The sequence below is a fragment of the Haliotis cracherodii genome, unplaced genomic scaffold (assembly GCF_022045235.1).
Source record: "Haliotis cracherodii isolate W230 unplaced genomic scaffold, xgHalCrac1.p SCAF_3, whole genome shotgun sequence".
In the NCBI taxonomy this organism is placed as follows: Eukaryota; Metazoa; Mollusca; class Gastropoda; order Lepetellida; family Haliotidae; genus Haliotis; species Haliotis cracherodii.
Genome location: NW_027266286.1, coordinates 27,802,312 through 27,819,173, shown reverse-complemented (window position 1 = coordinate 27,819,173; position 16,862 = coordinate 27,802,312). Strand labels below are relative to the sequence as shown.

The window sequence follows — 16,862 nt, the reverse complement described above, 5'->3', positions numbered from 1 at the left end:
CTGTGCAACAACGCGACATATTTTGACCTTGAAAAATGTTGCGTTACGGTATTGTTGCCCTTTGGTAAATAACAAAATAATGTTTAAAGTGCAACAAACGACAATACGTCAAATGCTTGTTTTCGTAAGGGCAACAATGCGACAACGCAATATGCCTTCTAGGATCTCGACGCTTTTCCGGACACTTTCTGGACGCTCACCAATTAATTTGTAGTCGTTTTTCCGTCCATTGACCATATACGGAAACAACGACGTTTTAATTCGTGTTTGCAGTGATATATCCTTATAGCAGTTTCAGAGACGACATATTATAACACACGTTGCTTTAACATCTACCACAGGACAGCATTTGGGCAGTAGTCCCTGATACTATGAATGCAGGTGCGTGGATGTCCTTCCTTGTAACCACTATATGGCCCTGGTCCAGGGGCTAGTAGACTCTCCCTTCAGAAACACCTCACTGTTGATTTATCATACAATATATATATGCCAAACTATATTTCAAACATATGCCAGCAAATGATTTTCAAATTAGTTCTTACTCTGACGTTACTACGCTGTGTGGATCAACGTGCATGGCAGCAGCATACCCGTGCTTAACACTTTTACAAAAATGGTAACATGACGTTCTATGTCCTGAGTCATTCGTGTTTTTACTCGAACAATAAGTCAAATGACGTTTCATATCTTCGAAGTACATGGTATGACTACGTGTCTTGTCCCTGACACACATAATTATAAAAACTAAAGGTCAATATTCATGTATATCTCAAATCAGTGTCAGACAATCTATGATAACATAATAGATTGAGTAAGCATCTCCCTAAGTCCATATCAGCAGGTTGAAAATATAGACCGTAAACGCGTCTGCTGGAACAAAGCTTATATTAGTTGCAGCTAACACCATGGCAGTAGGTTCGTGGACAGTCCTTGCTTGTATCCTATGTATGGTCCTGATCCAGGGGCTGGCAGACTTCCCTTTCAGAAACACCACACTGTCCTGGAGCGACAGGGTGGATGATCTGGTCAGTCGTCTCTCCATAGATGAGATCCAGCATCAGATGGCGAGGGGTGGAGCGGGTACTAATGGCACCCCTCCTATCCCCCGACTGGATATCAAGCCATACTCTTGGAACACGGAATGCCTGAGAGGTGATGTTGGGGCAGGCAATGCGACATCATTTCCCCAGGCTCTGGGTCTTGCTGCTTCCTTTAGGTACGTGTAATTTGGTTTTAACGCAAGAACATTTTTTGAATGAGTGTGATGACATTTTTTGAGAGATTTAGAAATCAGAACAATGTCTATAATTGGTATAGTCTGAGTTTAACCTGACGTGCTAAGGGTAGAGCAGTATACCACTTTAGTGAACGTAATATACTTAACGCCCAATGGAATCTGTTCGAATATATTCGAGATTGATTGATTATAGTCTCTGGCGTTGACGTTTTGAAGTTACATTCAAACAACGTACAAAAAATATTTCTGCAGGGTAGTAATCATATCAATATAGCAACGTGCTCATGCATATCAGCCTCGACAAGTTTTGAATGTTTTCGTTCCGTCAGGAATTCAAGTGCCCATACATGTATATTTATATGTACTGAGACATTGTCAAAACGCATATTCGATTTTTGTATTATTTTGGCAAAACAAAATAATGTCGTCGGACGTGCTCGAATACGATTCGATGTGTTTGAAGATTGATTTGAGCACAAAGACACGCCTTTTCTTATTTCAAAATAAAGCTGATTATTCATTTTCATTTTGTCTCAGTATGTGACATTTGTATCGGTACATTTGATAAACAAACACGTCTCTATAATAAGACGTTCGGTTTTTTTAATCTCAATAATTGTATGACAAGATTTTGACACTGGCTAATATCAACAAAAACAGATTAGGTGAAAGAGTAACCTGAAATACAATATATACTCTGTGTATCTCAAAATAATATGTGCACTGTCTTAAACTGAACAGTGATTGGTCCTGTTTTTCTTTCCTAAAACCGGCCCTATCGTTTCATGATCTGTTAATAATTCATCAGATCCAGAAAAATCCTTGTGGTAATATTGTTTTAATCACTTGGTTGTTTTATAGATTAAATCAAAGCCACCCACGATCCCCTCATTATTATGAACGTCTCCCTTATCCAAAAACTCAATGTGTTCAGCTCATTTTGCCAGTATGTATTGCCAGTACTGCCACCTTACTGTTGGCATTTGTTGCTTCTTGAGAACTCGATAACCTTTCAGACTAAGATGTGATGTACAACCTCTAGAGACAGATTAGGTAACTCTCATCAGTGTCTGATACAGGTGAAGCTCCCATGACCAGGCTTAGACCAGATTGATTTGTGTCTGAGTTCAGGATTGAGATCAAATTTAATTTCTTGTCGGATTGACTTTTGACTGTTTCCGGGCAATAACAGATATATGTGAATCAAATTCTGTCAGCAGGCATTTGTTGGAAAGAGAAAGTAAAACTGTAGAATCGATGGTCCTTCAACATGCACATGTCACCACTAGAATGACATAAAATGTTCGAGTTATTGGACGTACCATGTTCAACATAATATTAAATGAGTGACAAACCAAAGAAAGAAATATTATGTGTGACTTGAAGAAGAAGCCATAAACCAGACAACCCATTTCACGCAGACGCACACGCACACGCACACGCACACGCACACGCACACGCACACGCAGCGACACGAATATCTTCACTTGTCAGACAGGCAGTAGGTAGACAGTGGAGTAGGTGATTAATTAAGACGATACACATAGGTAGAAAAGGACGGTCATGATTGGTCTGCTCTACTCATGAAGAAACATTTTGATCATAAAAGAAAAATAAATTTTCTTCTTTACATCCAAAGCTGAAGATACAGATGTATTATCCAAACATCAATCATGGAAATCATTATTTATGCACACGTTCAATGTTATTTACGCTAAGCAGTAAGATACTCGTATAATCACAGTACACTCATCTGAACAGAAACTGTCTTGAACATATTTTGTAAGGCCGAAGGTTTGCCTCTGAGTGGGATTATGAATTAGGCTACAATAAGATTGTGTTGTTTTGATGGCCTTTTACACTATCAGTAGGAGGTAAGATGCAGTAGTTTTGCTGTGCACTCAACCAGAAATGAAGCTGCCATAAGCTGTCTGACAATTTAGAGGCCGTCACACACACCTCCTCACAACAACAACTCTCCATGCCATCCCCATACCCGCCCCGCAAATCTTATAATCCTTCAATATCAAATAGTTATTACTAAATTTCTGAAACTAGTGATGACTCTTTTGGTACAAGTTAATATAAGTTGTCTTAAACGTCTTGCTTCTTCAATGTTTCAGCCCAAGTTTGGTGTTCCAAATAGGGGAGGCAACTGGGGTAGAAGTCAGGGCTAAGTACAACAACTACAGTAGAAGTGGCCTCCACGGGAAACACATGGGAGTAAGCTGCTTCAGTCCTGTCATCAACATTGTCAGGGACCCCAGGTGGGGCAGAAATCAGGTGAGTGGCAAACGAGGAATTCATACAATTTTCAGCATGGTAAAATAATCACAATCATACGATTAACTTTTGTTCATCATACGTATCATTCAGACCAAAGTCACATGTGGCTAGTGTTCCCGAAGAAAGAATAACTTTATCCTGCGTATGTAACTAACACCTCGTCAACTCGACATAGGGATAATCGAACATATATTGTGCCAACGGAATATTGTTATGAGACAATACAACACAACACAACACGCCGAAGACCTGGGTTCGATCCTCATACGGATACCATCTGTGAAATATGGCTCAAGCCACTAAATAGGTATATTGCTCAGTTTAAAATCTATTTCAAAGCATTTTAGTTTGTCAAATACATATTTCATATCAACTGATAAGCATACAAAGATTCACGATTGAAATGTTGCTACAACTGAAGCGGTACATAAAATCAGTGTTGATTTTCGAAACTGGTGTACCTCGAAAGTATTCAGTTTGTTTGTTTATTTGTTGTTTAACGCGGCACTCAGCAATATTTTAGCTCTATGGCGGCAGTCTGTAAATAATCGAGTCTGGACTAGACAATCCAGTGATTGACATCATGAGCATCGATCTACAAATGTACGCAATTGGGACACGATGACATGCATCAACCGAGTCAGCGAGCCTGACAACCCGAGTCGCCTCTTACGACAAGCACAGTCGCCTTACGGGAAGCATGGGTTGCTGAAGACCCATTCCACATCTGATCTTCACGGGTGACTTTGAAAGGAAGTATAGATATAGATATAGATATAATATGTTGCTTAATTAAAATCACCTGCATGTATCTGACAAACTAACATGCTTTCAAAGAGATTTTTCCTGATATACTTATTTTCCAATTCCTGCAATGGTAACGTAGTATTGACGTGAGCTCCGTTGTCCAAAATGAATCATTGTGAAGCTCCAGTATCAAACCATTGTAGCTTTCCTTAGCACAAATATGTGTAACAACCGACAAACTAAATGACGCAGTGGTTCGGATGTCCATAATGGGTCAAGATAGAATTCCTTGATGTAGTTGTGATTTTGTTATTTTGGGAACAAGGCCTATTCATTCACGCACTTGTTGCAACAACACAGGAAACATATGGAGAAGACCCTTTCCAGAGCGGAGTTCTAGCAGATAGCTTCGTCCGGGCACTCCAGGGCAACGACACGCGCTATGTGCGCGCAAACGCTGGATGTAAACACTTCGCAGCTTATGATGGACCAGAGAATATACCAATTTCAAGGTTAAAGTTCGATGCCAAGGTAAACACGCCGGCAGGTTGCATGTGAGTTTGTATCTCCTCCGGATATCAACTTGCGATATAAATTATACAAACACATGCCCAATTCAAGAATCAAATTTTTGTGCTCTAAGATTTAAAAGGAAATTTAGTTCTGCAGCATCATATCTATAGTTTATTTCAATTTTACACCCAGGTAAGCGAGCGTGACCTTCGAACGACCTTTCTGCCTGCCTTCAGAGCCTGTGTAAAGGCTGGAACATACAGTGTCATGTGTAGCTACAATAGGTAAGTCGACCAGGAATATGCAGTGTCATCTGAGGTGCAATGTGTAGGTCAAGAAGGAACATACAGTATCATGTGTAGCTACACTATGTAATCCAAGCAGAAACATATATAGAATATGTAAGTCAGGATGGAACATAGGGTCATGTGTAGCTTCAATAGTCAAGTCAAGAGGTAACATACAGTATCACGTGCAGCTACGTTCAACGGGTAAGTCATATAGCCATGTGTTCTTAAAATATATTCAATATCTCATGGCCAGAAAGGAAAAGTGAAAACACGTTAAAGCTTACAGCAGACTTACTTCTTTACCATGCAATGAAATAAACAACACTGAACATATCGCATAACCGTTAACATTTCTCAAGAAAGACATGTGCCACCTCCTGACTTCGACACGTTTAAAACTGATTTACATCTTTTTGGAATGCTGGAATCGTAGAATTCTTTATCAAAATTGATGGTGATGTTAGACGAGTGCCGTTACATTTTACTCTCTGGTCAAATATCTATGTTAATCACACAGTATGAACGGCGTTCCGACGTGTGCCAGTAAGCAGCTCCTGAACGACATTTTACGAGAAGAGTGGGGTTTCAGAGGTTACGTTGTGAGCGACGAGAACGCCATAGAGAACATTCTACGTGGCCACCACTACGCCGATAACTACGTGGACATCGTCTCCGACTGTGTGAACGCAGGATGCAACTTGGAACTAGCAGGAGTAGAGGACAACCTGACCTACTATCAAATGCGTAATGCCATTTTATATATATTCTTTAAATAAGTGTAAAGAACTAAAATAAAAAAGTCACCAAATAAACTTATTAAAAGTAATAGACAGAGCCATAATCTTAAATAGATTTTTGCTAGGGCGTCTTTCTCGAAAGGAAAACAAACATGTAAAACAGTACAAAAGTGTAACAGACCCAATTGCGGTACTTGCCCTCATGTTTTACAATGTTGTTCTTTTACATTCAAAGACGGAAAAACTCTCTATGTAGGTGAAAATATGAATTGTGCCTCCCAAAACTTGATTTATGTCATACAATGTGCTGGAGGCAGGCCGAATACGTTGGACAGACAGGGGATACCCTAAGAGCCAGAGCACCGACAACAAATAAGGTACTTCTCTTGCCGGTGTATCCCACTCAGTCAACACACTGATCAACGTGCCGGGAATAAAGCTTCAAATTTTGTGATATGCACGTTTTACAAATGTGAAAAAGATACACTGAGAAAGATATAAGAAAGTTATTTTATTGGTACCTTCAAACCAAAATTAATTGGCCTCAAATAATTGAATTATTTTATACAATTGTTGTACATTTTGCTGCCACTACAATACTTATTTCTGTATTTCGTACGCCTGCCCCACACAATGTTATGCGTGTTATTGTGATGTCACAATGTTAGATTGTACTATGACGTCATACTATGTTAGAGAGCGCTGTGACGTCTATTGTATTTCACACATATATTGGATTCATTCCCCCAGAATGTATCGCCGACAAATGTGATGTAATTTAGTCTTCGAAATGTGATATGGGAAATAACCTTTATATAATCATAAACAGTTACAATATATAGAAACCAATGGTGAAACCGGTAATATTTTATAATTATAAATTCTAAAAACATTTTAATTATGCAACATTGGTAGTATCAATGTGTCACTTTATCGGGTAACGCTATTGCTGTTTTCTTTATACATGTTATACATAGATATCTAAGGTTTACTTAATATTTTAGAGGGCACGGGTAGCCCAGTCGTCTATGGCGCCGCGATTCGCTGTGCAGAGTTGCGTCCCTTGGCCAACGCCAGAAACCTATGATTGTGGATTCGAAGGTTCGCCCAAATTATGTTTCTAGGTTTGTCAGCACCATACCTGTGCTCGTGGGTTTTACCGAAGTGGTAAACGTCTGAGACCTGCATCACTTCGGGCTTTCCTCACACATTAAGCTGACACGCCGCGATATCATGAACTGGAATACTGTTAAAAGCGGCGTTAAACCCTACTCACTCGCTCACTCACGTTTTATGTGTCATTAGTACGTCAAAAAGATCGTAATAGTTTCCAGATCATGTACTACAAATCAGCCAGGTGTTTGCGAAAAGGTAAGCGTATCCTGTTCCACGATGGCATTCGTCACAAACACATGCAAAGGCAAGTCAAAAGTTCAGATATATTACTTTCCACAAAATCATATATTTGTGAGAGAAAACGTAACCCGAATCCGTTTTTTTCAAAAGAGCGCCCGAAAAGCTCCCGCAACTAACTATGCTATTATCATATTGATGTATAATATAATGCATTTAACGTTTTTAGTCGATGCAATAAATCAAGGCAAGCTCACAGAGGAGAAAGTCAGAGAAAGTGTCAAACCCTTGTTTTACACCCGAATGAGGTTGGGGGAGTTTGATCCCCCGGAAATGAACCCATATTCCAAACTTGACCTCTCTGTGATTGAAAGCGAGGCTCACCAGATGCTTGCAATCGAGGCAGCCATGAAGACCTTTGTATTGCTGAAGAACGAAGGACACATCTTGCCACTGAAAAGAGACACTTTCGCCAGGATTGCAGTGAGTAGAACAAAAGAACCATTATATTGTGTTGATAATTCCATGAAACAATTCCATGAACATGGAAAACACACGATTTTGATTGTTCATAGGTTCCAAAGGTTACCACCACTGAATGAAGCAGATAAAGAAAATAGAAAAGTGGTTCCTTCGATTTCTCAGTCATTGTTAGAAGTTTACAGCATGCAGAGTTGCGGTTACTACAATCTTCAAAGCATTTGTAACAATACATTTAGGGGCAGTTGAACTTATGGAAATGGACTTCGCGAGTGTATTTCAGTTTTTAGGGACAAACTGAAAGCTTGAAATATGTCGTTTTTCTCCTTCCAACTGTTAGGTCATATATTTTGATACACAATGAACGATGTGATGGCATACACTAAGGGTGTAGGACTGAACATTGGAAGGCTCACATAACATATGTACTTTGAAGAAGCCCCACTTCATGTTGGCTTTTGATGAAGCTGTGCTACACATTTTCTTTGCCCATCATATATGTGTGTGAAGCATAATTGTTGTTTAAAGTCTATTATCGCGATCGGTGTTTCCTTCACGTCGACAAAACAACTCAAAACACAAGACCCAACCCATGACGCTTCACTCAGTATCTTTGCTAACACCAAAGAGTTTGCGTTCATGGTAGGCTGTTAAATTTAGTGCTCATATGGACATGTATCCCAGCTATAAATTGAAAACATTATATTTATCTCCAAAGCTAATCTACACACGGCGAGTGCCTCGCATAAGACAGGTATAAAAATAATGTTGATACACCAATGCAGCTCTGTACTACTTCTTTTATATGTATTCGAAATATTAATATTTAGATAGTCGAAATTTAATAATATCAGTAAAAAATGAAATTATATATGTGTGATAGTTCATTCTTTTTTTAATCACATCAATCATACTATGACGTCATAATTTTACAAGATTCACATTGATAACGTAACACTTGCCAGTAAAATAAATATGAAGTTCAGGGCACAATATTTCACAATTCAAGTTTTTATTTTGCCACCACTCTGGGAAGGACTTTCGTTGCACTGTTATGTTCGTCGAATACATTTTCGAGATAAGTAATTACATAGCTGAATTACATCTGAACATCAACAACGATTTGATCAAGAAACCTTGAATATATTACAAGTATGTTTCGACTAAATTAACTGGCCACTTTCTTTCTATCTTCAAGCATTGAAAATGTTAAGTCAGCACCTGTGTAAATGTAAAGGACACACAATAGACTTATGATTTTAACAATTGGGATGTAAAATGAAAGCGACAAAAATCGCTCCATAATCATCAGAAATATCTGCTCAGAGCTGAGTCTATTGTACGATTCCGACTGTAACGTATATTTCCCAGATTGTTGGACCCATGGCCAATGATTCCCATCTGCTGTTTGGGGACTACGCACCGCTATCGCCCCGACCTTTTGTAAAAACTCCTCTGCAAGGGCTGGCTAATCTGGCGCAGTCCGTCAACTACGCAGCCGGCTGTAATGACACTTTCTGTAAACATTACGATCCCGTGTCCATCAAAAAGGCAGTCGCCATGACAGAAGTTATATTTGTATGTCTTGGAACAGGTAATTCTGATTATCATCAATCCAACACGTAAGGTAATATCAAAGCTGTGGATGCTAGTTATAAGGCACCGAAATGAGAAGCTTGATTCTCATCCCACATGTTCAAACTTAAAATATTTCAGTGCAGTTTTACCTCACATTGTCACTATTTCAAATAAAGGCCGATAAAATCTCACTCGTTTACTTCACAAGCTAAATTCGTCCATTATTTGTCTTGTACATATCTGCTCATGTACGTCTATCTCATGTCCATTCGTTATCAGGGCGGACAATTGAATCCGAGGGCAACGATCGCTATGACATCAACCTCCCCGGTTATCAACTGCAACTGCTTCAAGACGTCGCTGCTAACAGTCAGTAACGCTTCTTCTTCTTTTTGGTTAAACCTTTGGTTACTCAGAGTTTTATGTAGATAAAAGGTGTTAAGCCTTAGTCTTCCGCCGCGATGTTGCTGGACTACTGCTGATCGAATCAGAGTAAAACTTGTTGCTGTTTCTTGCGTTTTCTGCTCAAATTGTTGCTGCATCCGGCAAGACTGATGCTGTTATGACTATTGCGACCCAAATTAAACCACAGTGGAGAGTCAGATAGTTTCAGCTGATTTCATGTATTCCAGGTAATTGGAAACAAGTATTTCACGTCAAATTGTGTGTTTTAGATGGACTATGTTCTGTCTACAGGAAATGAGACCCCTGTAGTTCTCCTACTGTTTAACGCTGGTGCCCTCAATGTGACCTGGGCTGATCAAAGCCCCGATATCGCCGCCATCTTGGAATGTTTCTTCCCAGCACAGGCAACAGGGGAGGCATTGAGACGTGTAATCATTAACGAAGGTCCAGGATCGAATCCTGCTGGTAGAATGCCTGCTACATGGCCCGCCACAGAAGATCAGGTTAGAATATAGTGGATGTGTGTGCTTTCCTGTCAAATAACATGTTCGTCTCATCGAGTGACCTCAATGTTTATAGTTTCATGAGTGTCGAAGCCTCGAATAAAGGTCACGAACTGCTTATATTCTCATGAGAATGAACACTAGTCTGATTAATTTTTAATTTGTTTTCCTAGATCTTTAATATTACCGAATATTCAATGGAAGGGAAGACGTATCGGTACTTCAAGGGAGATCCTCTGTACCCTTATGGCTACGGGTTGTCGTACACTCAGTTTGCATACTTCATCCTTGAGAGTCCAATTATGATCCAAGCGGGACAAGATCTTCACGGCATGGTCAACGTAGGCAACACCGGGAATATTGATGGCGATGAGGTTGGTTTTACTCCTGGAACTCATCTTCAGTGCTTAACCTGGTACATGATTCCTGACCAGTAAGCTGTTCATTCGAGTTTTGCTCGTTTGTGTGAATTTTATGTAACCATTCCTTTGTTAGTTACGATTGCATAGATCACATGGATACATGTTTTCCAAAATTATGTAAACAAACAAGCATATACAAACACTGTTTTCCCACACGTGTATACACCTGCTGCAGAATGGTATATTTTACCCAGGTTATACATACAGTGGATGGATGCCACTCAACCGACTCCACAGTTGCAACTGGCCTGGTTCGACCGAGTCACGATCCCTGGCAATGGCGATGTTAACGTTAATTTCACAGTCTCTGCCGAAAGTATGGCAGTGTGGGTGGATAACAAAGGCTGGGCAGTGGAGGAGGGTAAGTGGTGTATTGAATACTGTGTCTCTATGAGGCATTTTCTGTCCAGAGTGAATGGGTTTTTTCGATCATGTATTATTTCGGGTAACGATACGAGTATGTATAGACCGACGTCTTACTGATTGAGTGTTAACGAATACTGTCAAACAATCAAACATTTAAAGAATATTCAACGAATGTAAAATAATGCTGCTGCATTTGTTCTCATTGTCCTGACAAATACGTGAGGCCATACATGTATATTGATACATGGAGGTAGTCTACACATTTACTTGAGCTGTCATGGCCTTCTAACGATACTGATAACATGGTAACCTTGCCTCGACCTCACCTTTCCTTTCAATGCACTCCTGCTTTCGCGAATTAATACTATTTGCTATAAGACTCGAATCAAATGTAGCATCTTCGTTTAAAGTACTAATACATACTTGTTGATCTATAAGATGTTTTGGTCTATAAGTTCTTTGACAGTTAAGCAAAGTTGTTTTGTCATGAATATCATTTACTTTTTCTCTCGTCAGAAATTAATCATAGTTTCCTCGAAAATGAGACAAGGCAGGGACCAATCTAACAAGTTTAATTCAGTTCGTCCAAACATCCTTTTGTACTGTCTGCCTTAATGATCACCATTATGACAAAGAGGCAATGTGTCACTTCTTCAAAAGTCACTATGTACAACTTCTAGGCCTACATGGTATACTTTAAATAGGCAATAGATCATGAAGCACATTCGCCGGTTAAAATCGTGTTGAAGATGAGAGCACCTGTGTCACTGGTGAAAATTACCTTTGTGTACACAATCGAAATCATGAAAATACTTCTCTGTAGTTTGACAATGTTTCATTTCCAGGTGAGATGGTGCTTTATGTTGGAGGCCAACAGCCAAACCAAAAGAAGCAAATAAGTTCCAACATTTTCCGTGTGACCTTCAAGATCGTTGGATCCAAATTTCTCGGACGATATTAAAATATTGTACACGGCATTGTACAGTTACTGTGCTTAACAATGTGGTTTTATACTATTTCTCGTTACTATAGTAATGTGAAAGAATCGGGTCGTCCTCGTTCTTTTGAGATTATATATGTAAAATTATCCATTCAATAAAGTAAACGATTTGTTCAAAAGCTATGACTTTTATTATATCATTTATAAATTATAGATTGTTTTAAAGATTACAGTTAAACCGTACAGAGTGCTGATGGACAAACGCTATGAAAAATGATTTTTTGCAGATTGAATGTTGGTAAGACATTTATGTAAGATGAACTAACATCATAGGTTAATAATATAATTCACTGATCATGATATTATCCGGATTCCCAAACGCCTAGAGCAACGCCACACATAATTTGTTTCTAGATGCACGTGCAGCACGTAGTGGAATGGTAGTCAGCTGCAGGATCCACGGTCACACCGTTTCTGAAATTGTTTGATTTTTATCATCATGTCGAAACATGAATACAAACAACAAAAAATCTTTTATTCATACTATAATTCAAAAATAATTTCTCCTGTACGCAACCGTTAGACTGAATAACAACACATTTAACATGTGATAAAGTTGTGGGATACACGAGAGATGCAAAGAAAGTCAGAGGAAAAGAGTCATCGATCCCAAGACGTGGATCGATGCTCATGATATTAATCACTGGATTGTCTGGTCCAGGCTCGATTATTTACAGACCGCTGTCATTTACCTGGAATATTGCTGAGTGCAGCGTAAAACAGCAAACAAACAAACAAACGTTTATAGTGAAACGATAGTGGGGTCGCGGCAAAAGGAATTCGATGAACAGTCACGTGTCTAGTGTAGCATGCATTTAAGAAACACGTGGGGTTCGGAGAACGGAGACAGATGTCGGACGAAGAAGGTTTAACAACTCGGCGAAGCAATTTCCGGCATGTACAGGAATACATGATGGATTCTCTGTGGTGGAATTGATAGGGTGCTTGTCTTGAGATCGGAAAGTCAGGGGTGCGATCCTCTGGTCGCATCATACCAAAAGACGTTAAAAGATGGTACTTGTTGTTACACTGCATATCGTTTGACATTACGGGAATAACACAGTATACTGTGTCTGTGTGAGCCATCCATGTTAAAATGCGGCATGGTACAATTACGTTCATAACGAACATGCTTGTTACCAACTGACGGATACAATGCAACGTACTGTTGTTGTTTGTCCGGGCCATCTCCTGTACACATACTGCATAAAGGGCTTATAACGAACTACGGTTATAACGGACTGAAATTAGTGGTCCCTTTGAGTTCGTTATAACCGTAGTTTACTGTATATCCATTACATGCAGACATACACACACCCATGTATGCATGCACTTCGCTAAATACACCCGTGACGATCCTTGAGTAACTACGCTTGCCGTAAGAGGCTACAACTGGGATCCGGCAGTCACGATCAGACTCACTGACGTGGTTGATGCATGTCATCCTATCCCAGTTGCGTAGATCGATGCTCATGATATCAATCACTGGACAATCTGGTCCAGACTCGATTAATTACAGACCGAAGTTATATGGCTGGAATATTGCTGAGTGCAGCGTTAAACAACAATCAAACAAAACGTCGCTAAATAAGAGCAATAATCTGTAACGCGACGTTAAACCCCATTTCATGGGGTGATGGTTCAGCGGCATCGGATGAACGTCTACTGTGCCAAATATCCATTTGTTCTACAGGCCCGGTAATGATGCAACATAGCATAGCGACTGCAATTAACTTACCCTGCTGAAATACCCTTAAGTATTAATCTAAGATAAACCCGAAGAAACAAATAACCTCAAGCAAAGAGTTCAGCGTTTACCCTTTACATGCCATACATAGAGGCATCTGTGCACAGTAACAAAGTGGAAGACAATTGCTAAAATCGCTGTTACGTCTCGACATAAATCATAAACACCATGTTCTCAAAGCGTAAAAAGCTATACTTTTATTTGACATAAAGGAATACATTATATATGCAAATGCTAGTGATGTAATTGAACTGGTATTGTAAAAGAACTAAACTAATACTCACACGGAAGAGAACATTCATTTCATTAGTGTAATGTAATCAACGTCTTAAAACATTAAAACAAAATATACAACTCTATTACTGATTTAATGAGCTTATATGATGATGTCTCAAAGAAATCTTTCATAATCACAGATAATTATGTATGTACAATGTATTTAGACTTTTACAAGGCAAATTGTTAAAGCATTTATACGTTTAGTCAATGTGCTGCAAAATCATTCTCAAGTGTATAGGTTTGAGGTATTGTGTTCAATGTGCATCAGTTGTTCATTTATGTAGCCAAAATGCAAAAGCATATTCATAAATGCAAAGCTATATACTACATCCTACAATGTTATAAAATGTAACACAGGTTGGAATCAATTTTAAAAAAATATTTGTATCATAATAAGAAAGGAATAAGTCCAAAAGCACTAAGAGATAATTAATCAATATCACTCAAATATATTACGATATCTGTTATAAACGTTTTCTAAATGCTGACTAATATATATAGTAGCATAATAATGACATGTGTCAGGTTTTACGATTAAGTGTTCATAACATACATGTATTTCAGGCTCAGGAATATAAGGTTAAAAGCATATACTTCAGGTGTAAATGGATATTAATTTCTGTAGGCACGAACTGACATGCTTTTATTTGAATGGCTATTGAAATGTTTTTAATTGATTTGGAACCGTCGAGTGATACGAAAAAAGCGTGAGCAGTCCATTTTTTCAGTTTGATTTAAGACATTCCAATAAATGAATGGTCACATATATTGTACAGTTGTCTTTGTTTCCTTTGCTGACGAACATCCCTCTGTGACGATGCCTCAGTGTTCACATTCTCTGTGCTCCCGAGACTACATTCATGTAGAGATTTTCACCGTCAGCTTCATCGGGAACTGAAACAAAGCACCGGTTCACATTTATAACTCTTCTTAGATTGATCATACAGATTTATTTGTTATACTGAAATTTGATAATAGTGAGTGAGTGAGTTGGGTTTAACGCCGCTTTTAACAGTATCCCAGTTATATCGCGGCGTGTCAGCTTAATGTGGGAGGAAAGCCCGAAGTGACGCAGGTCTTAGACGTTTACCACTTCGGTGAAACCCACGAGCACGGATATGGCGCTGACAAACCTAGAAACATAATCGGGGCGAACCGGGATTCGAACCAACAATCATAGGTTTCTGGAGTGCCCAAGAGACGCACCTCTGCACAGCGAATCACGGTGCCTTAGACGACTTGGCCACCCGTGCCCCCCGGAACCTCGTATGATGACCAAACACATCATCATAGTTTGTTTTAAAAAAAACTCAAGCAGAAGTTGGAGGCATAACTCGGATTTTTTTGCAGGGGCTCGTTGCACTAAGCGATCTTTGTGCTACGACTATCGTAAGCATATGTTTAAGTATGGGAGTTACGATCACCTTCGCGCTAAGACATTTTTGTGCAACGGGCCCAGATAGACGGAATAATTTGAAGTTTTCTTGACTCTCACCAAATCCTTGGTTCTGGTAAATGTTTTCCTCCTGTTCTCCAAAAAGCAGCTTCTTCTTCCTGGCGATCATCTCCTTGACAGCATCATGGATGAACACATACTGCTTCTGCAATCATGCGAACGAATATCGTAACAATGATGAGATATTAGTTATTTTCTCATGCTTATCTATTAAAAAGAGTAACATTTAGCTGCAATGAAAACCCGTTCATTCTGACTAAAAGTGGCGGTGAAGTCCACTGTCTTGCCATGTATCCAGTATTTGGATCAGAAAGATGCAAATCACAAAACAATGTCCGCTCAAATACAGAGTAAAATTTAATCCCGCATAGTCCATCAATACCCAATTCGTCCTGCTACTTTTGCGCCCTGTCGCATACCTTATGCTATTCATTTGTGTTAATATTGCACATATATCCACAGCTCTCATCTGATAGCGACGTTGTTCTAATATTATTGATATTTTGTCTAAGGCTGTTGTGGTGGTGTAATGACGATTGTGCATATACATGTATGTGGATCACCTGCCTGTTGTCGACCACTGTATATCACATCCGACGATATTGTATCCAGCCAAAGAAAGGTCAGTACTATAGAATATTAGTCAACTGTCTTTATAGCGCCTCAATCAGCCCTAACGAGAGCTAATAAGGCCTTTGCGGCAAGTAACATGGATAAAAGTGTTTGTCATCATACTTTGCTCGATTGTTTCATTTTTTTGGCTTTTTAAAAGAAATTATTTGCTCCAATTACTCTTGTTCTGACGGATCTACTTGAAGCGCCTTAAAATTGTTGTAAAGTTGATGTAAGGGAGACTACTCCCGATTTCACACGAGCAGACGACCGATTGTGGGGAACTCGTCGATCAGTGCACGAGTTGGTGACATGGATAATCCGCCGAGTAAAGAGACCAGACAAGTCACGAATGGTAAGGATGTATTCTGGTTTGGTACGAATAGTTAGTTATTGAACATGTCGTTGTATGGGTGTTTCCATATTGGCTTTGTCTAGATCCTCTGTAGGTAACTGCCCGCGCCTCAACACTGACCATTGCCAAACGCCTGTCCGTAACAAGCTGAAATCGGCCCCGCATCATATAGAAGCACAGGAAGGCCAATACTTGTTTAGCAGGGCAAAACGGTTTTGCCGGGCCAATGTGGCTTTAGCGATTGATTTCAGTCTGTTACACTGCAATCACAACAGACAGACTGCTGTCCTGTTTTCTTACAACTGTGACATATTTAGCTTTTTCTTGATCTTCTTGATTGGTACTACTTGGAAACATATAGTTTAGGTAGTCACTTGATAAATATATTGGTTGGTTGGTTTGTTGTTTAACGCCGCACTCAGCAATATTCCAGCTATATGCCGGCAGTCTGTAAATAATCGAGTCTGGACCAGACAATCCAGTGATTGATATCATG

The 16,862-nt window shown here is 39.4% G+C and overlaps 2 protein-coding genes across 2 annotated transcripts in view; one reads left to right on the top strand and one right to left on the bottom strand.

Moving 5' to 3' along the window:
• The first annotated feature begins 905 nt into the window (after positions 1-905).
• On the top strand, positions 906-11,878 carry LOC139474492 (uncharacterized). Its single transcript, XM_071257537.1, has 12 exons — positions 906-1,216; positions 3,361-3,520; positions 4,631-4,801; positions 4,976-5,067; positions 5,591-5,817; positions 7,393-7,646; positions 9,015-9,237; positions 9,501-9,590; positions 9,918-10,129; positions 10,303-10,532; positions 10,746-10,912; positions 11,763-11,878. The coding sequence occupies exons 1-12, from the start codon at positions 906-908 to the stop codon at positions 11,876-11,878; spliced, it is 2,253 nt and encodes a 750-aa protein (XP_071113638.1).
• Positions 11,879-13,902: 2,024 nt separating this feature from the next.
• Positions 13,903-16,862, bottom strand: part of LOC139475331 (receptor-type tyrosine-protein phosphatase eta-like) — a 50,628-nt gene continuing 47,668 nt past the window's right edge. The window contains exons 44-45 of the mRNA XM_071258556.1: positions 15,439-15,544; positions 13,903-14,837 (exon numbers count right to left, since the gene is read on the bottom strand). Coding sequence (XP_071114657.1) covers positions 14,773-14,837; positions 15,439-15,544 — 171 coding nt within the window. The 3' untranslated portion in view covers positions 13,903-14,772. The remainder of the gene's footprint in view (positions 14,838-15,438; positions 15,545-16,862) is intronic.